Genomic DNA, 26,671 nt, shown 5'->3' with positions numbered 1-26,671 from the left:
TTAAACAAACTTTTAATGAGCTGCTTCTATGTACCTTAAAAACTCCCATATGCTTATTTCTTAAGGGCACAGAAAGCACGGTGTAAGGTGTGTCGTCTTTCTGTAGCATTTAACTTGAAAGAAAAAGGTTATAAAAATCTCCAATTTAATGTTTTATAGGTCATTGAAAGGACCAACATCAAAGCAGGAGGAGTAAGCTTATACTTAAGAACATACAAATTGGTTGGAGAGATGACTTAGCAGTTAAGGTGTTTGCCTGCAAAGCCAAAGGACCCAGATTAGCCAGATGCAAAAGGGGGTGCAAGCATCTGGAGTTCATTTGCAGTGGCTGGAAGCCTTAGCATACTCATTCTCTCTCTTTCTCCCCTCTCTCTCTTTCCCTCTTTCTCTGTAAAATAAATAAATAAATAATAATAAATTTTTAAAAGAACATACAATTAGCATAATGATGAGTAGCCATGTATTAAGAAAATAATGAAAGATTCTAAAGTTTTAGAAGCCTGATAAATCCAGTAAAACTATAAGGTTTCATATAGTATTTTATTAACTTCATAGCACACTTCTGCAATTGTTTTCCTCTTACTTTTCAGCTCTGATATCTTAATTCTTTTTCACATGATAATTCTATAAAATCAGTTTCCATATGGAGAATAAAATAATAGGTTTGTCTTCCTTATAGCAGAAGTTTCTATTTTATTAAATGATGCTTCAAAAAATTCTGGTCAACTTCGTGACTTTTTGAGTAATGTGGTAATTTCTAGCTATGTGATTTTAGAACACTGCAAATTCTCCTGTGCAGTGACAGGTCACATAGTATTATTCTTTGAATTTATGACACACATCTAGTTGGGTGTCATTCACACCCTCCTCTAAGGAACTGAGATGTTGGTATCATGGTGAAAAGAGGTCTGGAAACCACACCTATTCCAGACATGTCAGCAGCATCAACGCCTTTATTAAGTCCAGAAGAACTTTTCTAGAAAGCTGGATCCTGGAGCACCCAAAATGCCACTGTAAGAATTACTGGCATCCAAGTAATCAAGAGTGAAATATCTTAACATTCTGAATTTTACAAAGGCAAACCCCTGTGGCAGGAGTGGACTCTGCAAGGAATAGCCCTGCAGCTGGTGTCCAAAGGTCAGTGTTAAATTACTCTGGCCCCAAGAGAATTGTAACATAGATGCAGTTCTAAACGCTTACAAATTGACCTACATTGGGGATCAGAATAGACTTCACCTGGTTGAAGACAATGGAGATGGAAAGGAAAAGTCTGCTATAGGAAGCAGGATTATCATGAAAACATTTCTTAAAAATGAAATAACATGGGCTGGAGAGATGGCTTAGTGGTTAAGCGCTTGCCTGTGAAGCCTAAGGACCCCGGTTCGAGGCTCGGTTCCCCAGGTCCCACGTTAGCCAGATGCACAAGGGGGCGCACGCATCTGGAGTTCGTTTGCAGTGGCTGGAAGCCCTGGCGCGCCCATTCTCTCTCTCTCTCCCTCTATCTGTCTTTCTCTCTGTCTCTGTTGCTCTCAAATAAATAAATAAAATTAAAAAAAATAAAAATAAAAAAAAGTAATGCTTCAAAAAAATGAAATAACATGAAGAAGTCATGAAAAGTTGTAAAATGTAATTATTCTCAAAGATCCTTTGTGGTAGACAATTTTGACAGATTCCTCAGTCTTCCTCCGAAGTTTGATTCAGACTTTCTATCTTGTATAAGAAGCAGGAGATGCTTCTCTTGCAGGTGTGTGTGTGTCCTGTTTAGAAATAAAAGTGTTAAGAGACTATGACATTTTTAAAAAGTTTGTGACTACACAGTTTGTGAGTACTGACAGTTGAAGGCTGATACCCGGTAAATAAAGACAAAATGTGTGAAGTAGATCCCCCCCCCCGCAGTGGAGCTGCCTGTGCTGTATTAAGGTACACAGTAAAAGGGACCCCTTGAAGATTCTCCAGCATGATGATGGCCTGATTGCATTTTGAGTAGAGAGTACTGTTTGAAGAAAACATTGTGTAATTGGTTAAAAAAAATAAATAAAAAACAGGGCTAAGGTATCTGAAATTAAGAGATAAGTCTTGGGACTGGAGAGATGGCTCATCCATTAGAAGTACTTTCTTGCAAAGCCTGCCAGCCCAACTTCAGTTCTCTAGTACCCATGTAAAGCCATGTTCACACATTGGTACATGCATCTCAAGTTCGTTTGTAGTGGATTCTCAGTGACAAGAGCCCCTAGTGTACCTATATTCCCTCTTTCTTTCTTTCATCTCACTAATAAACAAATAAAATAATTTTTACAAAAGAAATGTCTCACCAAAATTATGGTAGTATAAGATAACTTGGTAGATAATTCAGTAAAGGAAATGTCAAAGAAAGGTGAAGTGCATAAAAGATATAAGAATGGTCATTTGCTTTGATCCAGTTAGTATGGGAAATACAAAATTATGACATTACATGTGTGTGTTTCAAGAGCCCATGGTACTTGCTGAAGTAGTTTTTAATTTTCTCTGAAAATTTTCAAGCTTATAAATCCAGTTGCTTTTATATGCTCACTTTCACATTCTTTGACCCTTATAACTTTGGTTCAGAGAAGTTCAGCATATCAACTTCCTACAAGGTATATTACTTCAGTATATGCTGGTCACCATTGGATGTGAAAGGCCACTCTGACATCAAAAGTAAATCATATTGTTGAAAATGCCAAATCTCAATAAATTCTTGTGCAAACAGCAGTTTAAGTATTTGTTCTGCTCCAATTGTGAAATAAATCGTCTCATAGCCACAGAATAGCACAGTAGAAATTATATGTGTGTGTGTGTATATATATATATACATATATATATATATATATATATATATATGTGTGTGTGTATATATATATATGTATGTATGTATATATATATGACAGAAAAAATATGTATGTATACACACACATATATTATTTATTTATTTATTTATATTTCTGTAGTCTTAATGGCATTAGGAAAACGTCACCTGGGTTGAATTACATATGTAAAACCTTCCACATGTTTTGGATACTAGATATCTGAATCTTTACTCACTAGACAGGCTTGTTCCTTAGATGTTAAGTGTCTTTTTATCTATTTTTGTTCTCACTGAACTTTATTTTAATTTGTTTCTATTATCCTAATTCTGGATACATTTTCAAGTCATCTTTTATAATTTTTTACAGTAGAAACTTTGTATGTATACATTGTATGTTGGTACCTTCATTTCCCTCCTCCCTGCCCCTGAGGTCCCTTCTAAGTAAGATTGCTGGTATTGACCATGGGATTTTGGGTTATGAGTTGTGAGAGAAGTAGTCAGTCATTGTGAGGGTAGGGGGAAATGCCCCTGGATGTTTTCTCCCACCTTCTGCCTATACAATCTTTCTGCCCCCTGCAAGTTTCCTACACCTTAGTGGGTGTGCTTTAAGTCTAAATTCGTCTTGAACTCAGCAGATTCTGAATTTCTATTTTGTACATCTTGAGTGTACTCACTGTCTGTCTCCATCACCCTGACATTGGTTGTCAGGCTTGCCATAGAAGAAGCAGTCTTGTTCAACTTGCCTCTTCCTCAACGGTTTTACCTGGGTACTGGCTGATGTGTGAAGGGTGATTCATCTCCTGCCGGGGAATCACCTATCTTTTCTTGTCTTGTGGAAAGATTTTGGTTGTCCTCTAGTCTCTCTGTCTTCTGAAAAAGAAAACAAAAGTTTGTCCAATGGAGAGTGAAATCATCATGGGTTAAAGGGAACAAGCATTACTAATTTATAGAGATTTTTGATAGGTGTAGCTTCTCTTGGCCACAAACAAGAGGGTGCTTCTCATAGGATCCTGACTCATTTTCAAGTCAAGCAATGGATTCCTTTCCAATGAGTGGATCTCATTGGAAATCAGAAAGCCATTGGTTACACTCCTAAACTGAGTGCCAGCATTGCACAGGTGTGTACATCAGGCTGGTTGCTTTCGTATAGCAGTGTCTACTGTTTGCTCATGGCGATGTTGGTCATTTTCCCCTAGCAGCTCATGTAGTGCTTTCAACCAATATATGGGCTTACTGTGAGAACTGGCTTCCTTTCAGATTCCTGCTGGATCTTTCAATGTTCTATGTCAGCAGCAAGTGATGTCTTCAGCAATAGGATTTTACCTTTTACCCCAGACAGGTATTCAAGTGCTTTAACAGAAGACTTTCTTGTTTTGGGGACTTTGTTAGTCTCTGATCAATAGCTCGATGTTTGTTGTAACCGATTTCTGATATTGGCAGTTGCAAGCCAGAGACAAATATTCTAAATTTAGGCTTCATCCCCTCCCGGAATTTTGAATAAGCTCATATTGTCCTTTGTTTTACTAGTAAGACTATTTTGATGAACATACTAGGGGATTTTAAATGATAATAATTAATTAATATAATAATTAATAATTAATTAGTTAGATCAACTTGTGAAGCTATACTGTCCTCATGGTTAATGAACTTGAATGCCATCACCATCTTAATAGCTATCTAAGGGAGAATTTCAGGATATGACTTAAAAAGAAACAAATTATATATTCATGTAGTAAGTTTATTTTACTTTTTCTTCATTAAATATCTTATCATTTATGGGAGTTAAAATATATTTAAATTTATTGCAGTATTTGATTTTATAGCAGTATAAATATGTATCTTTTTACAATATTACCTTATACTCAGAAAGTTACATGAATAACTTTCTATAAGGATGTAAGTAGGTGACTTATTCATAAATATTTCTTCTTTCTATGTTTTTGGCCTTTGCCACAATATGTTTATATATGAAGAGTTAATGGAGTTTAGGCTTAATCCATAACAGGTTTATAATAATAATATTAGAGAAATGCCTACTATATACAGCTGTTTGTTGCCTTATGATCTACCAAGAGAGATAAAACAAACAAGCATTTATAAACAGGGTAAAGTTTGCAGCACTGGGAGCACTTGAAAGCAACAGATTCAAATAATAGTAGTAAGTGCTTGGAATATTCTTCCAAGTACATTCCACAGTGCTTGGTTGTGCTAGCAGTTTGGGAGACAGAGCTGTACTGGCATTTTCTGGGAAAGATCCATCCATCCTATGAAACTCCTATGTGCACAGGCTGATGCAAAATGTGAGTAATGAAAGATGCTGCCCTAAAGAGAAGTAATTATCAGAAAGGAAGCAAGTGAAGATTTTAGTTGTATGTGCAGATTGTCAGATGATATAGCCAGTACCCTGGAGGTGGTGAGGGGATGGATGAAGAATAGAGTGAAACAGTTGGTTTTAGAGAGCATAAGCTAAAGAAAAGTTATTTATAACTGTGAAATATTCATGAACTGAATAGGGTACTGTTTCTATCAAATTCTTACTGGATAATATTATTTTATTTGTGAAGCATGAGTTGTGGACATTAATCTCATTGAGGTGAGAGGTTAGAGCAGGGCAGGCTGCTGGATCCTGTTTTAGGGTAGGAGGTGACATAGGGGTCTAGTTGAGTCAGTAGATCATGAATCTGCAGTAGTACAAACTTTTATAATGATAGTATTTTCTCAAGCAAGAGAAAAAAGACATGATGCAAGCCAGAAAGGGGATTGTTCAGGCAGAAAGAGTGGTAGGAATATTCACTACTTTCAGGGTACTGGTGAAAATAATTTCACTGTTATTGGTACCTTGAGCTATGTAGTGAGGGATAGTCCAGCCTTACAAAAATGGCATATCCCCAAATGCCTTTCAGTTAGTCTGAGCTCTTAGGTGTGTGTTGTAATTGCCTTGCTTTTCTAAACACTGGTTTTGTCTTCATCCACAGTGTATTTTGACTTAGATGATCTGACAAACCTAGAGATAGATTTCTGGGCAAATTGCTCTGACACATACCAAACTATTAATGGCAGCCCATCCCTGTACATTCTCTTTTGTATTTTTGTCTTAGAAGATGTCTCTGAAAGATCTTTTGTAGCATTTTTAGATCCACTGTAAAAGGCAGGTGTTCTTTTTTTCCCCCTCTCTTTCTCATTCTCTTTTTCTTTCTTTTCCAGAATGTTAAAGAGTAATGTGACAAAGGGTCTAAAAGTACATTTCCTTTCATAAAATTAGTGGCTGTAATTAGAGTCTATGAGGATTCTGAGAGAGAGAAGTAGCATAGATTTCTTGCCTCTTGGGATCCCACGGGCTTTACCTCTATTTGGCACTGAGTAAAGGCTTATCCCAGGGTAGCACACAGGCTCCCTGGCTAATTCTGAAGATTAAGTTCACCCACAACCTGGCATATGTGGCCTGGCATGTGCTCACAAATGATCCTATTCCTCAAATACAAGAAAGCATTTGATTCTTTCCATAGTGATGTGTGGATACTGACAGAAACACCTGGCATATTTTTTCTAGACCTCTAAGTGTTCAGGGTTCCACATGATGTTTGAGTCCGATGTGCTAAGGTCAGTGTTACTGTACAATTGGAATCTTTAATATTTCAAACAGTATTTTTAGCATTTAAAAGTAGGGCCAATTTGGCAGGAGGCCCTAAGCATGGCCAGGGCTGCCCAGCTGGATTAAAGGGTGGCTACAGCTTGCCTTGATTTGGCAAGAGGCTTGGAGTTCTGCAAATATGTTCTGAGGATAGCAGGAGGCTGGTCCCATCAGCTGTCAGTGTAGCTTCTGTTTATGCTGGAAACAACACTGCCTGTATTCTAGGGTAGTAATTATTGGTTGATTTCCTTCTAAAGTAAATGTCCTAATAATTTGTCAGAAAACTACCTTAAGTTGTTGGGATATTGCCTGAAAAACAGTGAAACTGAAGGGGAAAAAAAAGGAAAGAAAGCCATAGCAAGGAATGTTTTAGTTTATTTCTGCAATTCTCTATTGGTAAATAGTGGAATTAAAATTTTGTTTTCAGATTTTTAAAAAGATTATCTCTGTATGGAGAAAACCCATTGTTTTGTTACTACCCTAAGCTATAAATTAGAGAGCAAAAGAAGAGAAGTTTATTGGCAAATAAGGCCCTGACTGTCTGGGCTTCTTTGGAGCTTTGCCTGCCATCCTGGGGCTCAGGTAATGGTATCTTGAGAAAAGCATGTATCAGATGCTCTGAAATGAGCTGGTACGTGGCCACACTGCCCAGGGATGAAAATTAGAGATTTGATATTTGGAAAGTAAGTCAGCTGAAAAATGTTTTCTGAATATTTAAGCCATCTTACCTTGTGTCTTTAAGTCTAATTGGAACCCTAGCTCTCTTACCACAGAAGATAAATATTTATGTACTTAAATATGGTGCCCTTGGAAACATTAGAGAAAAAAGGACATGATAAAGGATGACAGTTTTCAGTGAGGAATGGAAACAAAGACCATCTTCCTCTTGTTAAATTTCTTGATTTCTATGTTGAGTGAGTATAGTTCACAGAAGGCAAGAATACCACATTTATGCCTCAGGCCTAATATTCTGGCATGAGCATGCTGACAGTATTATTTTACCAATGTGTAAATTTAAAACAGAACAACAGTTATGTTACTCTATTGTGCTCTGTTCTACCTAGATCTCATTTTATTAAAGTTATTTAAAGGTTTATTTCATCTACAAGCCAAGGAATCATACCCTTGTCTCTTTTGCTGCCAAGATCCAATTACTGTCACTTCCAGTTATCTGTGTGGATGGGGCTAGGCCATGGCCCTTGGTGGTCATCTATTATTATGATTTCTTGCTTGTACATGACTTCAGAGCCCTGGCATAGAAGCAGTTGTCAGGCTTTCTATCTTGTGTACCTTCAAATAGATGCTTAGGCGAGTTTTCTGGTAGGCAGGACCTCTACTCATGAATGCAGAGACTACTGATAGCAGGATTACACTCAGGGCAACATCCACAGGACATTGTCTTGCATGGATACATATAGATTCTTTTCTTGGTTCTAAAAAAATTCAGATCATAGTTTTGGAAAAAAAATATTTCATGCAGAATAAGTCCCACTCAAATGCTTATGACACATACTTGGAATAATACCAGAAACTAAGAGTTTTTGATATCCTAAAAAAATGCTTCTGGTTCTAATTGTTGCCTACTTTTGAATAAGTACATTGGAGGACTACAAATCATTGTCAGGTACTTTTAGGCTTATATCATTAGCTGTATAAATAAATTAATTTAAAAAGAGAAACTTTAGACTTAGGGACAATATATCACATACATACACACAGACACATGTGCAAATTAACTATATATATATGGTGAAACCAATACTGAATAACTGGTAATTTGAGTAAATGGTCCCCAATATATTCAATGTATTATTAGTTTGTAGTTTGCATCTATAGCTACCTGGCTAGAGGCTGTGTCACTGGGGGGGATCTTAAGGCATGGTGGTAGAGTGAGATTTCAATCTAAAGATATGAAAAATGTGCCTAGCTGGAGTTCCTGAAGTGTGCTGTACTGTGTGGCTTTTATACTTGTGCTTGTCTGTGTCTGCTTGGACCTGTGAAGTAGGCCAGCTTCTTCTGCTGTATGGAACTTGTATCCCTATATCTGTAAATTTCAATGAATCCCTTCTTCCATAACTGTGTCTATTCTGGAAGTTCATCTCAGTGAGTTTGAAGCTGTCTGCTACAACAACATTTGGCATATTCTAAAAAATAGTAAATTTGGGTCTAGAAAGGTCACTTAGTTGGTAAAGTTTGACCACGCAAGCTTGAGGATCTGAGTTCAATCCCCAGTAAAAATCAGGTGTGGTGGTACTCACCTATAATCTCATCCTGAGGAGTTAGAGACTGGCAGATTCCTGTAGTTTATGGTTCAGCAAGTCTAGCCTAATTTGTGAGCTCAAGGATAATGCTAGCTAGTCTCTCTCTTTAAAAAAAAAAAAAATGGGCAGCATATCTGAAGAATGTCATCTTGGTTATGCTGTGAATTCTACACTCATGAACCCTCACAACATACAAGTGGGCATGTATACACACACACACACACACACACACACACACAGAGAGAGAGAGAGAGAGAGAGGGGGGGGAGAGGGAGAGAGAGAGAAAATAAAATAGGGCTGGAGAGATGGCTTAGCAGTTAAACGCTTGCCTGTGAAGCATAAAGACCCTGGTTCAAGACTCAATTCCCCGGAACCCACGTTAGCCAGATGCACAAGGGGGCATACTCATCTGGAGTTCGTTTGCAGTGGCTAGATGCCCTGGCGTGTGTGTCTATTGCTCTGAAATAAATAAATAAAAATAAACAAAAAATTAAAAATAATAAAATAAATTCCATTGAAAGATTTTTATAGGGAAAGTAGCAGGATAGGCATATCCCTGTCTAGAAATATGAAATTGGGAAATATGGCATTCATTGCTTCTCTTTATTTTCTTTCTTTGCCAATTCATTTATATCCATTCTTGTATTGCTTTTCTAAAAGCCAATTACTTTTCCTGTGTGATCCAATTTGCAGGTACATGATAAGCAGCAGGTTAGAATGAAGAATAAATTATTCCTTTTAATGATGATCAGCACATCCGATGGGATAAATTATGATTAATGAGTAAATTAACAGTGAATGATGTGCATGAATCTGCTTTGAAAACTAATTCTACCCACAAGATGCTAAGGGGCCAGTGGAGGGTTTTAGTCAAAGGCAGTATCTGTGTTAAATAGCCTTGAGAGTATATTATCATTTAGAGAAATATGAAAAGGCCAATAAATACTGTGTCATTTGTCTACATCTCTTCTGAATGAGCCTGGGAGATTGCACATGATATATGACTTTTCAACCATTTCCAGTATGCCCCTCTATTGAATGGAAATGATATAGGTCTTTGCAATTTGAAAATATGTATAAATATATTTGCGTATATACACACATGTGTAAATATGAAATATGCTCTGTGTGCATATGTGTGAAGCACTTCTGGAGATGAAAAATGTTGAGTGATTGTCTCTTCTAAAAGATCCTGCTAATGGCATGTTGTCATTAAGAATGTGTTACCCTAGGGCTGGAGAGATGGCTTAGCGGTTAAGCACTTGCCTGTGAAGCCTAAAAACCCCAGTTCGAGGCTCGGTTCCCCAGGTCCCACGTTAGCCAGATGCACAAGGGGGCGCACGCGTCTGGAGTTCATTTGCAGAGGCTGGAAGCCCTGGCGCGCCCATTCTCTCTCTCTCTCCCTCTACCTGTCTTTCTCTCTGTGTCTGACGCTCTCAAATAAATAAAAAATTAAAAAAAAAAAAAGAATGTGTTACTCTATAGTCAGGAATGGTAAGAATGATTTCACAAATTTTGTATCAGTAATCCAGTGTCAATTTACAGGCCTTTGTGAAATTTTTGTCACCAGCGCAATAGTTACTCTGAGTGTCTGACACCACAATAGATAGCCAGTCTACTATGTATGTCAATAGACCAGATAGGTTTTATTGTTCAGGCACACCAAATTTGAGCGTTGTTTATTTTGGTCATATTATGACATAACTGTGTTAAATAATAAGTTATAGTATTGAGACCATACCACTGCCATTGCTGTAAAACAAGTCTTTATGATCCGTTACAATATACCTTGAAATAAGACAAATGGCCACAAAACATTGGATCATATCATAACTACTGTGCTGGTCTGGCCTTTTCTTAACAGCTGTTTTATAGTCCTCTTATAATGTGAACAAGCATTGTGACTAGAACATGAAGTAATGCCAGCTAATGTCAGAGTTGTTGAAGGGAACTGCTAGGGATGTCCCATGGAGACAGCTAGGATGTGAGGATCCTGGTACAGCATTGCTATAGATAAGAGGATGGTAAGCTGTGTCTGTGTTTACTAGATATTCAGTATGTATGTCCCACATTGTGGCAAATGTTTGGTATACATTATTTCTTTTTTTTTTTTAGATTAACATGCTATAATTTAGTATAGTCAGCATTTTGAATAACATTAGATCTAAATATGTCACAAATTGTTTATGTAACCCATTTGTGATCTTGAAATCTTGTTTTCTAAAAATTTTTTTTATTAGTTTTCTATTCAGCAAATACAGGCAGTTTGGTTCCATTATTAGGCTCATCTGTGACCTACCCCTCCCCAATGGCCCCTCCTTGTTGATGTATATGGGTCGTGCATTGTGGAGTTAGCCCACAGTTATTGGTATGGTAAATGTCTCTGCATATCATGACCCAACATGCGGCTCTGACATACCTTCTGCCCCATCTTCTGCAAAATTTCCCTGAGCCATGTTGGATTCATTTTTGGTCTGCTTCAGTGATGAGGTGTTGGGGGCCTCTGAGGCTCTGGCTCTCTGATTTGGTAGGAGTTGATTTTTCTCTGTGTTGGTCTCCTTCCCCCTTGTGCTGGTATCTGGTTCATCAGGAAAACAGCACCTTTGCTTATTTTGCCAATCTTCCTTAGTTTCCTTATTGAGGTATGATGGGGTGGCTCTCTCCTTAGGATCTACATCTATCTGAATCAGAGAAACAGATTCTCCAACGGAGAGTAAGTTAGCACCAGGACAAATGAGATAACCCTTACTTTTTTAATACAGAGTTTAATAGGTGTAGGCCCTCTTGTAGCCCATGATTGATAGTAGCTTGATATTGGAGAGTGGGCTTATGTTTGGATATGGTTCTGACTTGTTTCCCAGCTCCAGCTATGGGTCCTGCACCACTGAGGGGATCAGTTAGCCAAATCAAGAGAAGTTGGTTCCCCACCATGGCTGTGTGCCACTATTGCACTTGTCTGGGCATCATAACCGGTGATATACATTATTTCTTCTGGTATTTACAGCAAGCCAGGCATAGTAATAAGCTTGATTTTTTATTCTCTCAGAAGCATACAATTAAAAACAGAAGATGAGGGTAGAGAGATTTCTGAGTGTTTAAACATGCTTCCTTGTAAGCTTGATGGCATAGGTTCGATTTACCAGTATTCAAGTAAAGCCAGGTGCACAAAGGTGACACATGTATCTGGAGTTCATTTGCAGTGGCTAGAGGCACGCATTCTCTCTCAATCTGCCTCTATCCAATAAATAAATAAGTGAATAGCAATTGTTGAAAATTCACATTGGACACATTTTATTAAGTCAGATTCCTTCATCCTTTCTTTTTTCAACTTTCCTTTTTGCTTCTCTCCGTTTTGTTCTTCCTAGCCATCAGTGCACCTGCCAATCGTTTGTCAGCCTAAGTAGTGATACAGAGACTGAGACTTCTCTTTATACAATAGGAAAATCTCTAGAAGTCATTCCCAAAGAATCTGTAGTTAATGAAATGAATGGTGTATATATACAAATACATGTCACTGAGGTGTCCTGAGAAGGAAGAAGAGAAATCAATACTAGAGTTGTGTTGTCTCTATTCTTTATGAGCCTTAGATAAATAGAGATGATACATAGATAGATAAATAGATAGATATGTACATAGTTATGTACATACATACATACATACATACAAACATACATACATACATAGATGGTAGATGTATGCATAGTAAACATATTCAGCCCTGTTGAATTTAAACCAAGCTGGCTTGTATTTAGATTTTTCTGGCATTGATTTTCTCTGTTGGCCTGGGATCATAATGAGTTCTTTCATCCCTGACTCATTTGGCTTGTGGGATTATGTTCACTTTAGAATTTTTTCAAGGTAGGGCCTTGCTCTAGCTCAGGTTGACCTGGAATTAACTATGTAGTCTCAGGTTGGCCTGGAAACCTCGGTGATCCCCTTCCAAGTGTTGGGAATAAAAGCATGCACCACAATGCCTGGTGAAAATCTCTTACTTCGATAGTATCTTCAGGTGAACTTTCTTTCCAGTAAAGTGGAATTTCCCTGACACAGCACTCAAAACTTAAACCCTAAAGGAAATAATCATTATGCAGTTGGCATTGAAATAAAACAAGTTTAAAAATGTGACATAAATTGAAATGTGTCATGTTGTCTAGTCAGTCTTTGTAATGTTCCATATGATTTGGTATGGTGTAAATATCAGAGCCTCACAATTGGGTCGAAAGTCCATGACTCACTTTAGCTCAATGAACCTCCCTGGTTTTCTACTCAGCTTCCTCCCTCCTTCACTCTCTTGGTCCAGGTGTATACATTGACAATGCTTTCTGTAAGAGTGACAATTACATTTTGCAGGATTATTAGAATAAATTAATTGTAAGAACTTGAAATCTTATTTTTTTAGGACATGAAAGAGTAGTTATCTCTTTATTACATTCTGAAATATATTGTTCCTTAAATTTTAAAGCTATGATACTGTTTTGGGATTTGGATTAAAAATGAACTATTATAAATGATTAAACAGTCTGTTGGACTTTGTCAACCTATGATGGCCATGAGTATCTCAGGAAAACTCAATACAGATGCCCTGTGACAGACCCTATGCTCTCACACCAGCTTGTGTCTACATAGAATAAAATGCTTATTATGGAAACCACCAAGATTGTGTCAGCAGCATGACCTTGCCCTTCAGACCTCTCTTCCATCAGGTGTTCATGTATTTGTCCTGCTGTCCTCTCTGTACTTCTACCATGTCAATTATAATAGAAAACTCAACATCTGCACTGACTCTGGCCTTTACCGTGTTTAGGTCGGTGGTAATGGGATTTGATCTGGCTAGAAGGGAAAATGAAACCCACCATTAGCCTTTGAACCACTACTGACTACACATATAAACTTTCCTTTTGCCAATCCAAACTTTGCAGAGGTCTTTCTTGATGTGTCCTTCAAAGCCCTCATTCTCATACCAGGAGAGAAAGAATTATCTGAGATTGCTCAACTGAAACCTCACAGTTTATAAGGACCTTGCAAGGAGGAAGAAGGTTCTTAAACACACGCTGCCTACCCCTTTTACTGAGCATTTTCTCTCTCTGATTCAGCATCACTTAATAGCATTATTAACCTTTCCCTTTCAAGATCTTGAATACTGATGTTTTGACAAATATCCCTTTAAAAACAAATGCTCTCTATTTAAGGAAATGATAGTCAGCTAAAAGAAACAAAGCCAATTAGTTCCATGCTGTGAGTTTTGTTCCCGTTGGGACATATTTCCTTGATGTCCACAGAAGCAGCTTATTAATTAGAATTAGACAAATGGCACTCTCATTGCTTCTCTTCATTTTGTCGTCTGTGATCCTTTCTATGGTTCTATTTTAAGTGATTCCCAGCTTGCCACACAAGTTACATCAAACTTAAGCATTTTTTTTTTCTAACCTTTAAGAATTTCTCCCAAGTTCTATTCTTCCATGTATAGTACACACAGTCTTCAATGGTTTTGCCCTGTTAATGCTCTGCTATACTTAATGTATTTTATTAAAAGGATGATTCTGTACTCAATGGAATGATTTGTTAAAGATGGTCAAAGACAGTTTGCTGGTCTTGGTTAATTCTTGTCCTCAAATTTAATCCCTGTAGACATAAATGTTGCTCAGAAGACCTTGTTTTCACAGAAGCTGGAAATAAGGTATAGCGTCAAAATAATTCACCATTACATGCAATGGTACTGTGAACCAGTTATACATTAAGAAACAGTCTAGTTTTTTAAAAGCAAAAATCAATTGGAAGCCTGTGGCTCATTAGTTGCATAGAAAATGACAGTCTGCTGTTCTACAAAGCTCCAGTGTGCTCTGTGAAGGGATCCTGATCAGGCCGTTTGAGCACAGCCCATTGCTGAGTTGCAGTCAGGCCTAGATTCTGACTCCAATACATGTTTATTTACATTTACAAACTAGACTTTCTGGGTTGAACAGTAATTTGACCTCTGCAGTGCTAGACATTAGTTCGATAAAAGAACACACTTTTCACTTGTCAAAATCAGCTTGAGCAGAAATACATTTTGCAGACCATGACATTGGCAGCATCAGGTGGATAACAACGGCACTACCAATGAAGAAAGAATACATTTCTAGGCAGTGGAAAATGCAAGCCAAGATAGAAGGGGGGGGGCTGTGGTTTGTGTGCAGTTATATACCTCTGAGAATAAAGGTATTTAGTTGCATGGAGTGTTGGCTGGTGCTACTATTATTTATTAAGTAGAATCTTTGTATAGACACTTCATATGTTGTGCCATTGTTTCCCTCATCCCTGCCCCACTCCACTGAGGGCCCTTCTTAGGTGGATGGCTGGTATTCACCATGTAGTTTTAGGTTATGAGAGTACCAATCTGTCATTGTAGGAAGGGCTATGTCTCTGAATATTCCTTCTACCCTGTGGCTCTTAGAATCTGTCTGCCGCCTCTTTCCCAAACTATGAGCTATGTTCGGTGTGTTTTAAATTCTACTTCAGGGTTAAGTCTTCAGAAACTTCTGGATTTCTGGTATGGTGCATTTTGAGTGGCCTCAGTGTCTGCCTATATCACTCTGCCCAATTTTAGTTTTCTGTCTCTTATCTTTAATTTGGTTAGCTGCTTCTCAAGGATAGGAAAGTCTAAGTACCTAACCAACCAAAGTAAATATTATATAATTCTCATGCTTTCTGAATGGACTGTGCATATCATTCACAATACTATTTTGTATCAAAGAATTCATCCTTTGCTCTGGTTTGTTAGTGTTATGCCCCCCACAGGCTCATGGACTTGAACACTGGTTCAAACTGGTACCCTTGCTGATGGCACTATCTGGAAAGTTTGTGAAACCTTTAGGAGGTGGAGCATTTCTCAAAGAAGTGAGTCACTGGGGGCTAACCTTGAAACTTTGTAAGCTGGCCCCAGTTCCTATTCCTCCTCTGCTTCCAGACTCAGGAGCAAAGCCATGATTGATTGGCTTCCTGCCTCTGCCATCATGCCCTTTCCCCCATGAAACTTCCCTTTGAAACTTTAAGGCAAAAATGACCCTATTTCTTCCTCACATTGCTTCTGGACATGTAACCTTCATACAGCCATTTTCATGGTTTGAAATTTGTGTGTTCATACAGAAAAAAAAAAAAACACAACTTCTCATAAAAATAATAATTTTTGCTGGGTGTGGTGGCACATGCCTTTAATCCCAGCACTGGGGAGGCAGACGTAGGAGGATTGCTGTGAGTTTGAGGCCAGTCTGAGAATACAGAGTGAATTCAAGGTCAGCCTTGGATAGAAGGAGACTCTACCTTGAACCCCCCCGACATAATAATTTTCTTATAAATAAGGTTGTTTTTATTCTATTCAATTACTTCAAGTTGAAAATTATATATATAAAGATAAAACAATGACATGACATCTGCCCCCATGTGCCTCCCCAGCACTTGGATTTTAGACATGTACTATCATGCCTGGCCTTTTTACATGGGTTCTGTGAATTGAACTCAGGTCCTTTTGATGGTTAGTTAAGAATTTTACCCATTAAGCCATCTTCCAAATCCTTAATGACCCCCTTTATTTATTTTGAGGGCAGGGTAGGCAATGAAAATACTGTGTGATTACAGTGACCTTACGGTTGACTCATTTTTTTATGTTGAAACAAGATTTCTGAAGTTAGTACTAACTTAAACTCTTTAGTGCCCTGACCTGTTAGTTATTTATGGGTGAATTTTCTAATAAGCCTTTATAAGACAGTAGAATATAGAAAATATTTGCCACAGTGATATAGCCTTCTGGCAGAACTTTACTTCATCCTTTGAGATGAGTCATGAAATAGGATTACTTGAAAAACAATCCCATTGCAGGGGAATTATATGTGCTTCTGGGTTTATTAAATGCATGGTTAGTACAACATGACTTCATACCCATCAATACATTTGCATGATTTTGTAAGGCATTTCAAAATGGAATTTAATGGATTTTAATTAATTCAGTTTTGTTAATTTTTGAATGGACAGGGGAAAGAAGGGGCTTAAAATGATAGCATTGTAACATTTAACATGGCAAGGCAATGTGCCTTTTTTTTTTTTTTCTGGGAAATGCCCCAAGAATTTTAATTGCAGAATGCTAATTTTTGTATTAGATACTCACAAGGAAATAGTTATCAATTGTCATTTTTTGCAATAGTGGAGAGGGAAATATGACAACATGTAATACATTTATGTTTCTAGAAAAATAACATAATTATATAGCTTTTTTTTCTCAATGCTAGTTAGTTTTAAATCACTTTAAGTTTTTTTCCTGCTACTTCTGTTAGTCAACTAGTTTATACTACTACCTGGAACTGTGGTAGTATGGACATCTGTCAGCCAGTTAGAGCCTACTTTTCCTCTATTCTTTCTTAGCATATAAAGGCCCCAGGCCTGTTTCCAGCAGCATGCTGAGGAGATAAGGAGACATTTCCTAAGACTAGCCTTGGAAAGATGCTTCACTCTTTCTGTATTCTTATTTCTTCTTTCTGTCTAAACATAATTATCTAGGAAACCTAAAAACTGGAAAGAATTCTGTAAAATACTTATTTCTATCTCATATTTTTACAGTGAGGAATGAGTGAATCTAGGTGCACCTTGCTCATGCAACATCTGTCTCATCCTTCTATGAATCTATCACCTACCCATCTACTTGCCTATCTATATCTCTCTAGAAAATAATCAAAATGCTTAGGTGGAGCTCTGGTTTTCAGAGTAAGCAAGCTGTACCAGCATGTTCCATCATGCATGTAGGGGCAACAAAGGGGAAATATAGCACAAGGCAATGTTTCAAGTTGGCCCTGAGCAAATAAGGTGGAATGTTGGTTTGTTTGCTTTGAATCAAAGGAATACATTCAAGAGAAATGTTAGCTAGAGATACTAAAGGTCATCGTCAATTATAATACTAAAAAATAGTGGGAGAGAAGAGAAAGTCTCTAATATGCATCAAAAATGTAAAAGTAAAATGGAAAAGTGAGTATTTTTGAATTTTAGGAAATTTCCAAATATAACTGTGAAAGATGTCCAGATATAGGAAATAATTTAAATGCCACTGCACAAACCACCAACCTTACTACTTGAGTACACTTTGCCTAATTTTTATGTGCATGATGATTTTCTATATCAAATAATACTCAGCTATATTTTGTATAGTTTCATAGTTTACCATTGAATCATATGTATTTGTTTACCATGTTATAATTACAGTTAATACTTATATAGTATTATAGCAGCATGCCTTAGTGTATTTCAACATAATCTCTTATATTAGTATGTAGGCTACTGATAATATTTTATTAAAAACTCATTATAAATATATTTGAACATAAAAATTAATCCAAATTTTACATCTCTGCTATATGAGAGATTTACTGATTCTTGAAGTACATGATAGAAAATAAATGTCTTTAAGGGGTGGACATAAATGATAGAAAACTTTAAAAGAGCTAGAGAACTCTAATTAAGATATTTCTGACTTTTTCAGTTTTTTACCCTTTGTAATAATCTGTAAGCCTGCATCTCAGTGCATCATCTTTTTCCTGTGACTTGAGAGGCATCTTCTTGATTCTTCTCTTTTGAAATTTCAGAGTTGTCACAAGTAATACAGTCACTCTATTTGTGTGAGAAAATCACTGTGAAGTTTTCTCCTGTTTCTGTTTATTGCCAAACCATCTAAATCCAGGCTTTATTTCTTGTCTGTTAACAATTTTCCAGAACTTCTCAAAGTCACTAATTTTTCCAGTGCACTGCAGCTCTCTGGCTATGTCCTGATAGCAGCATCAAAGCAAAGAACTAAACTTTGACTCACTTTGATTGATGAACTCATTTTGTTACATAGGACAAATTGGATTTTTTAAAATATTGGTAATAAAAATTAATGTGTGATGTTGATTTTTGGAAGTTATTGAATCTTTGCCTTAATATATATTATAGTAATAAAAACACTAACAAATACCTTGACCAGAAAGTTACCTCCTTCCCCTTTAAGCTACCCTCAGTAGTAGAAGGTGTTTTCCTGCTTTGTGATCCTCTCATATTCATGGTGTGGATAAGACTGTGGGCTATGGGACAATGGCAACAGTGACTGATAGCCTATATTTTAGTCTTCCTGCTAATTGTGTTTTTATTTTTCTTATTTCAGCACCTCCACGATTTACACGGACTCCCGTGGATCAGACAGGAGTCTCTGGTGGAGTCGCCTCTTTCATTTGTCAAGCTACAGGAGACCCGAGACCTAAAATTGTCTGGAACAAAAAAGGAAAGAAAGTCAGCAATCAGAGATTTGAGGTATTAGGTCCATTGTTCTGTTTCTCTGGGGAAGAATGTATCTGTTCTGTATTAGGTTTTGTGTAATAGTGGTTTGATTTGCTCTGATAGAGGGGTTCACAGTCATCAAGATAGATATGTATCATGTTGTATGTGATGAAAACTCTAACTCCAAATTACTTTTTAAAACAGAAAATGTGAAGGAATGAAATAGCTGAGTTTTGCCTCCGCTTTTGCCTGTGATTAAAAAAAAAAAAATGTACTAAGGGTTGGGAGTATGGTTCAGTGGTAGAATGCTTGTCGAGCATGCCTGAAACTCTGTGGAAAGAGGCTTGTCTTCGAGGATCCAGTTGTCAATCATTTTCTGGCTGTATCCTTTTAAGATTTCAGGATCAATCTCTACATTCTTCATTACCAAGTCTGGTTGAAGCACTTCTCTTCCAAAAATGCCCCCACTAGCTCATGTTGAGTGACATAATTGCCTGAACCAATCTGTGTGAACAAGTGGATAATTTGGGTTCATTAGTTTAAGCCAATTAGAGTCTACTTTTTGTCTGGGAATGGAATCAGTTCTATCCAATCCCATGGTTTAGGATGAAAGAGTATGTTTTCCGTTATGGGAATTCAAGTTTTTATTACCAAGAAGGAGAGGGGATGTGCACAACTTTTCTAAGTAGTGAGAACTAGAATGGGAAGTTTGCTCCACGGGCTTGTGTAAAGTTATACCATAAAAGAATTTACCCATAGCAAGGCATGGTGGTGCACACCTTTAATCCCAGTACTTAGGAGGCAGAGATAGAAGGATCACCGTGAATTCAACGCCACTCTGAGACTACATGGTGAATTGCTGGACAGCCTGGGCAAGAGTGAACCCCTACCTTGAAAAACCAAAGGAAAAAAAAAAATCTACCCATGGTACAGTGTGATGGAGCATGCCTTTAATCCTACCACTTGGGAGGCTGAAGTAGAAGGATTGCCATGAATTCAAGGCCACCCTGAGATTCATAGTGAATTCTAGGTCAGCCTTGGGTAGGGCAAAACCCTGCTTTGTAAAACCAAAACAAAGAAAGGAAAAGAAAGAAAAAGGAATCCACGCAAACAAGCATTTCACAATGCAAGAAACCCATTGAAAAAATATATTTTAGATAGAAAAATTCATCAAAGGCCGTGAAACATAATTCAGTCATTCTCCCTGGAGTATTTGAATATATGTGGTTTAGAAATTTTTCCAATCTGTAGGGAAAAGACAGGGCTAGGATGCATAGAGATCATTATCATGTCTGTCATTTAAGATGTGGAGAGGATACTATTATTTTTGGGGGTACAAAAGTCTGAAACTGTTCCAAATGATAAAAGTTCACTTCAGTTTTACCTGACTTTTCATCAACTTCATGGACCAATTCCCACATTGACAGATTAACACCATCTTTTGTGAAAAGAAAGAGCCACTGCACATCCAGGGCCCTTTGTCCTCACCACTCACAGAACAACAAGGGATGTTGTCCACACAACAATAAATGATCAAATTAATTACAATGATGAAACTTGAAATCTGGCCTTCATGTAATAAGTGATAAATTTGACAGATTTACACAAGTTAGATTTTTAGTTACGTTTATTTGAAATTCATATATAATATTGTAAAAGGATAATATAATTTTCAGGAAATATTTGTGTGTGTAGTTTCATTATATAGTGATGTTTTTGCTTTTTTTTCAAAGCTAAAAAGGAAACTTTTTGTCAAACTAGAGTATTTTTTGGTATGCTTGCTATTGACAATGGTTTATTAACTAAATGTTGTAAAAAGGAGTAATAATTTCGAATAGAATATGAAATATTCTTTTATGTGATTATTAATGTAAAACCTATAAACACATCTAGGGAAAAATATTTGTCTGTGAAGCAGCTACTTAAAGTAACACTTACTGTTGGGTGATTGTATAGTACGTTTTGCACCCAGGGTCTATGATAATCCTGCAATAAATGTTTGACATTAAATAGACTATGAATCCTAAAATTGAACACTAACTTGTAATCTGTAACAATGTAGGAATCATTTCAATATAGGAAGTAGATTATCAATGCAAGCATTCAATGACACTAATCTATACATTCATCAACATTTAAATTCATTTTAAACATTCCTTTAGTTTTACACTAAACATAGCATATCAATAATTTTTAAGTTATAGAATATTTAACAAAGGCTCTAATAACTGATTTTTTTTCTTTTTCAAACTGAATGTATTATTTTAAAATATGTGCTCAATAGAGATGAAAATGTACAGTGATTCATTTGAGAAACTGAACATTTTGAGTATCTGTGAACTTATAATAATGGAATATACAAAATGGACATTTTATTTATTTTTTGTTTATTTTTACTTATTTATTTGAGAGCGGCAAACAGAAAGGGTGAGGGAGAGCGAGGGAGAATGGGCACGACAGGGCTTCCAGCCACTGCAAACGAACTCCTGATGTGTGCGCTCCCTTGTGCATCTGATGAATGTGGGTCCTGGGAAATTGAGCCTCAAACCGGGGTCCTTAGGCTTCACAGGCAAGCACTTAACCACAAAGCCATCTCTCTAGCCCAAAATGGACATTTTTTTAAAGTATCCAGTCTCCTTCATCCATATGTTAATACATACAAACAATATATTGGATTAAGCAACCAATAAGTAAGTCTGTAAGCAATTACTAACTTGTTCACAGTCGAAGCATATGGAAATATTCATATAGACAATAAAAGCCCAATATCTTACTGAACAGCTGATGAAACAGTCTAGTTATATAAGACAGAAAGAGAAATCTATTGTGCATTCATTCTTGTCATCATGATATTTTAATTTTCTTAATCAGTACTTGAGTTACAGAGAGTACCTGGGATTACTCATGTTGTCAAACTGTTACTCAGTAGAGTCCATAATGGCAAGAAATTTAGGCCTGGTGTATAGAACATTAATTTTCTGCCTGGTGAAATAAGCTCCAGTTTATAGCAAAAATACCCTAAAATATACAAAATGATAAGCTGGATGGAAATGTTTTTGGAGGCATGTATTAAGTACCCACCCTATATTCCAGTTACTAAATGCACACACACAAACATATGTATGGCCAGAGTTTATGCGTCACTACTGTGAAGTTCATGTAGGTTAATGAGCTCAAATTGCCCTACCTGCACTGACTGAGTGGATTTCTTCAGGAGTACCCCCTGGATGGTTTTCAGTAGAGACTAGAAATATGTAGTTTTACATTTGTAGTTTAATTGTTCTTTCTTTATTTTTTTTTCTACCTTATTGTTCTTATCAAAATTCAGTATGGGAATTCTGTTGAGTTTACACAGAGCCTGACAGTGGGTTCTCTTCTGCATGGCGAAGTTTAGCTGAGAGGTGGATGATTGTAACAACACCTGTGACAGCTCTTGTTTCCTCTAATAGGTCATAGAGTTTGACGATGGATCAGGATCAGTTCTCAGAATACAGCCTTTAAGAACTCCAAGGGATGAGGCCATTTACGAATGTGTGGCCTCAAATAATGTGGGAGAAATAAGTGTATCCACCAGACTCACAGTTTTACGTGGTAAGTGCTCAAATGCACGGGTGTTCCAATGTCATTCTTACAATTCTGTGTCTCAGGTATTTTACATGACAATTTAAAGACTAGCATTGTGATGTGGCTAAATGTGAAATGGATTCAAGTAAAGTGTCTACAACTGCTAAAATTTAATCAGACATAGTGGATGGCTTCTATTCATATGACTTTTGAAGGAATGCAAAGCAAGAAGAAGCAATGAAAGCTAGAAAGAAATGTTCTTTTTAAATGCCAGTTACCATTTTGATTTTTCAAGAACACCGAGGAAGGAAAGAGCAAGCGCATGCCCATATATTAAGCAAAATCAGACATTTTGTAGGTCTTCTGTTAATGTTTTAATACCTAGTTTAGGACTAGGTAGGAAGTGTATGATAAAAGTGTAATAAAAATTTTAAAAAGTATCAGAAACTTTTTAATCATCTATATTAAGCCTTTGGATTCTTTCAAAGGAAATAATCATAGTTGTTTCTTTCACTTATACTTTATGCGTCTGATGAAGGCATTAGCAAAATGCTGTCTTTCTATGTGAATATCTATTATATTTAAGTTCATTAGAATGGAAAATTAAAATCTCAGTAGAGTATGTAACTTACCATGCTTTAAGTAGTGTTTAGTAGTTCTGGAAATATTTCATGCAAAAAATTCCAAAGGTAGTTTTGAATAATTCAAAGTAATTTAAACACAATCTTAAAATTGAATAATTATATACATTCTTGTTAGATAAGATGAATCAGGAAAGATAATTTCCAAAACAAGAGTTATCTTTGTTTTCAGGAATTCCTCTTTAACTTTTACTAAGAAATGATGATTTTGGTAATAGTCTTATTTTAAAATATCCCTTCTCTATACTGGGATTTATGGGTTTAGAGCACTGTGAACAGTTAGGGGAATGTGAGATGTTCATAGTCACTGAGTTCTGTCTCATCATGAGTTGGATTCCTCTTCCAAGTCATCTTGGCAGACCCTGAAAACACGCTTATTCATCGGCACATGGAGGCTACTTTACACTTGCCATGCACTAGCTCTCAAGAGATGCCCGTTTTGTCTATATGGGTCATTTAAATTCTCCCTACATGCTGATGAATGTGAAAATGTGCCAGCTATCATGGTGTCTTTTGTGTAAGTGGTCTGGATAGACATCACTCCTTTATTCCAGTCAGGCCTTTGGAAAACCTAATTAATTGGAAATTTAAACATCTGCCCTGTGTGGCTAATGAAGACGACATTGAAAACATTCTCTGACCACCCATGTGCATCAACAGGGACATTTCAAGGAAAACTTACCTTCAGTATGTTGTTTCAGATTACCTTAGCTTTCACAAACTGTTTCATAGGAAGGATAACCACAAGCTTGAGGTTAAATGAGCCCTGGAATGAGATATTTGGGTAATTGTCCATTTTCCCCATAAGAGTGTAGTTCATGGAGGAAGAAATGTGAGTTGAATATGGTCATTCTTGCCACATTCTTTTTTTTTTTTTTTTTTCCACTGCCCTGTTGGATCTCTGGCCACCTGGTACTGGAGCAGGCTGAGACATGGTTTCTCCAAGATCTGGGTGCTCAGTCAAAACCGTAGGGCTCATTGAAAGCTCACTACATTCCAGGACTTACCTCATTGTGTGGTAAGGCTCAGTATTGCAAATTAGTTTTCCTGGCAAGAAAAACACTAGAAAGATGATTTAGAAAAAGTGGCTGTCATCCAAACGAAATTGGTTCTCTCTGGATCCTTACTTGATTAGCCATAATTTCCTCCTGACCAAAGGTATAAGCGGGAAAATATGTAATAAAAAATTTACGTAATAATAATGGGGAAGGGAAATGTTCTATCTACTATCTATTGTCAGTGCCTGGGAAGGGGATATGCCATATCTCATCTGTAGACTTTTTTACTACCAAAAATCCTAGCCTTTACTTGGAGTTTGAGGAAGGGTGTCATGAATCCTTTCTTCCTGCTCACATCATCTCTCTTCTATAAGAGAAAGTTCTAGAAAAATTGTATCAACTTGTCTTTCAAGTATGATAATTATCACATATTTTAAGCTCAAAACTTTTTTGGAGAAGATAGCAGTCAGAAAATGCATTATCATTCAGACCAGCACAGGATAGGTTAAATTTTCCTGAATAGTTCATTGTGATCAGATTCTTGTCGGTTCCACAAACAGCACTGCCTCCAAAGCAACACAAAAACATCCATGATAACTAGCCAGGGTGAATTTCAGTAGGTAATACTTTAAACTACATCATCTACAAATGATGACTATTAGTTTGGAAGAAAATATCCAGAAGATGCAAATCACATCTCCATTATTTTTTTATTCCTGTTCTGGCTCTATGGTACAAAGCTCCTGGAATTTTAATCAAATCTACTTATAGTCCTTTTATTTATTGTTCTTTTTCAATTTTTTTTCTATGGTTTTCACTTTTGGCAACATCGTATGTGTATGTAGCATATTATGATCTTTCTTACTGCAATTATACTCCCTTATCTCCCTCCCCTTCTCATTGCCACACTTCTTCCCCATTAATCCCCATCCTACTTTTCATGTTCTTTTTTTATTAGGTTAAAATAGGGTGCCTTTATCATGGGTTAAAAGGTTATGTTATATTTTTTTGAATTGGTAAATTATCAGTGGCTATATCAGTGATGAATGGGACCCCACCAGCCATTAACTGCCATTAGAGCAACAGGGTGGTTTGGGGTTTTATGGACCCTTCTCTCATAAATGGTGAGATACTGACAGTCTCAATCTTGTGCAGAAAACCTGAGCTGCTTTGAGTTCATGAATCTAATGGCCATGTTGTGATAAGATTTTGTTAGTTATTTATTATTTTGACCTCATTTGCACAGAGAAGCCTTAGCCTGTGATCAAATGAGTCAGATCACTTCTCACTGCCCATTTCTATGATTCAGTGTATGCCCATTTCTAGAAAGTCAGTTCTTGCAAGATGGAAAGTGTGTGTGTGTGTGTGTGTGTGTGTGTGTGTGTGTGTGTATCCCCGAAGGTGACTGTACTGAGATAGCATCACACAGAGAACCACTGGAGAGATAGAAGAAACATTACATGGAGAAGTAGAGAGAAATGTTTGCATAATATGTCTGTTTCAAAGAATTTAAGCCATTATAGCAGTTGTTAAAAAAGGAAAGCACACAACTTTTATGATCTTTCAGGGAGATGACAGTCAACTTTCTCTGCCATTGTGCAGTACCCTGCGATCAGAATTAGCATGTTCATTACAGTCTCATTTTATTAATGCCTCTTTTTGAAGATGAACACAGTTGTCCCCGCTGTGAAAATGGTACTTCGCCGTTTATGTTATAAAGTGGTCTCGGCTGGGGATCTGGGCTAGGAACATTAAAGAACAAAGCACAGCTGCCTGACTGTCACACAAAAGGATTTTTATGAAAGACTGAAACAAAAGGAAGGGTGTCCAACACAGAACACACTTGCTGACAATTATGGTACTGAGTGAAGATGACTTGGATAGTAGATACTTGGAATAAATTGATAAAATATAAATTATTATTGTGGTATACAGCTTCTCCACACGAAAAACATAGCAGTAGGTAGAACCAATAGAAGCTAGCCTAAACTAGTGACATCCACTTTAATCTTTAGGATTTAAAAGTAATTCCTCTTTACCTATCACTGCCACATAGGCAGGAGCCCATTTAGATAGCCAAGGGAGAACCTAATAAGGGGAGAAGCAAAAACAGAGTGTTTTGGGAAATGTGCATATGGCTGCTGAGGCTGTGAACTTCCCTGTCATCCAGCTCTGTGTGTAACTTCTGTGTTTATGGTGCCTGCTCCTTCTTAGAAACAGTTAGCCCTTGCTTATTCTATACAGGTACTGTGCCTTCAAACTGTTCAGGGAGAAGGAATGCCCTTGTAAATCATGGCATCCAAGTAAAAACAATTTTCTTCTTTTGACCTCCTAGTAAATAAAATGTTATCTTTAATGATTTTAAAATGAATATAAAGCCATGGGAGTGTTTATGGGAGTGTTTATTTATGATTGAATTAAGGAGATTGTGTTAAGCTAGAATGGAATTTGGTATTGACATTGACACATCCTTTATTCTT

At 36.9% G+C, this 26,671-nt stretch overlaps 1 protein-coding gene across 50 annotated transcripts in view; it reads left to right on the top strand.

The window, feature by feature from the left end:
• Ptprd (protein tyrosine phosphatase receptor type D) overlaps positions 1 to 26,671 on the top strand; it is a 2,343,620-nt gene that overhangs the window by 2,000,747 nt on the left and 316,202 nt on the right. For 26 of the 50 annotated variants that reach the window (XM_045148550.1, XM_045148541.1, XM_045148532.1 and 23 more), the window contains exons 12-13: positions 18,876 to 19,021; positions 22,438 to 22,579. In XM_045148550.1, the coding sequence (XP_045004485.1) occupies positions 18,876 to 19,021; positions 22,438 to 22,579 (288 nt within the window). Of the gene's footprint in view, positions 1 to 18,875; positions 19,025 to 22,437; positions 22,580 to 26,671 lie in introns of all 50 variants that reach the window. The other 24 variants (XM_045148487.1, XM_045148531.1, XM_045148525.1 and 21 more) reach the window with 1 other exon arrangement.

The sequence above is a fragment of the Jaculus jaculus genome, chromosome 1 (assembly GCF_020740685.1).
Source record: "Jaculus jaculus isolate mJacJac1 chromosome 1, mJacJac1.mat.Y.cur, whole genome shotgun sequence".
Lineage (NCBI taxonomy): Eukaryota > Metazoa > Chordata > Mammalia > Rodentia > Dipodidae > Jaculus > Jaculus jaculus.
Note: the sequence above shows the minus strand (reverse complement) of the source record. Positions and strands in the feature narration are given on the sequence as shown.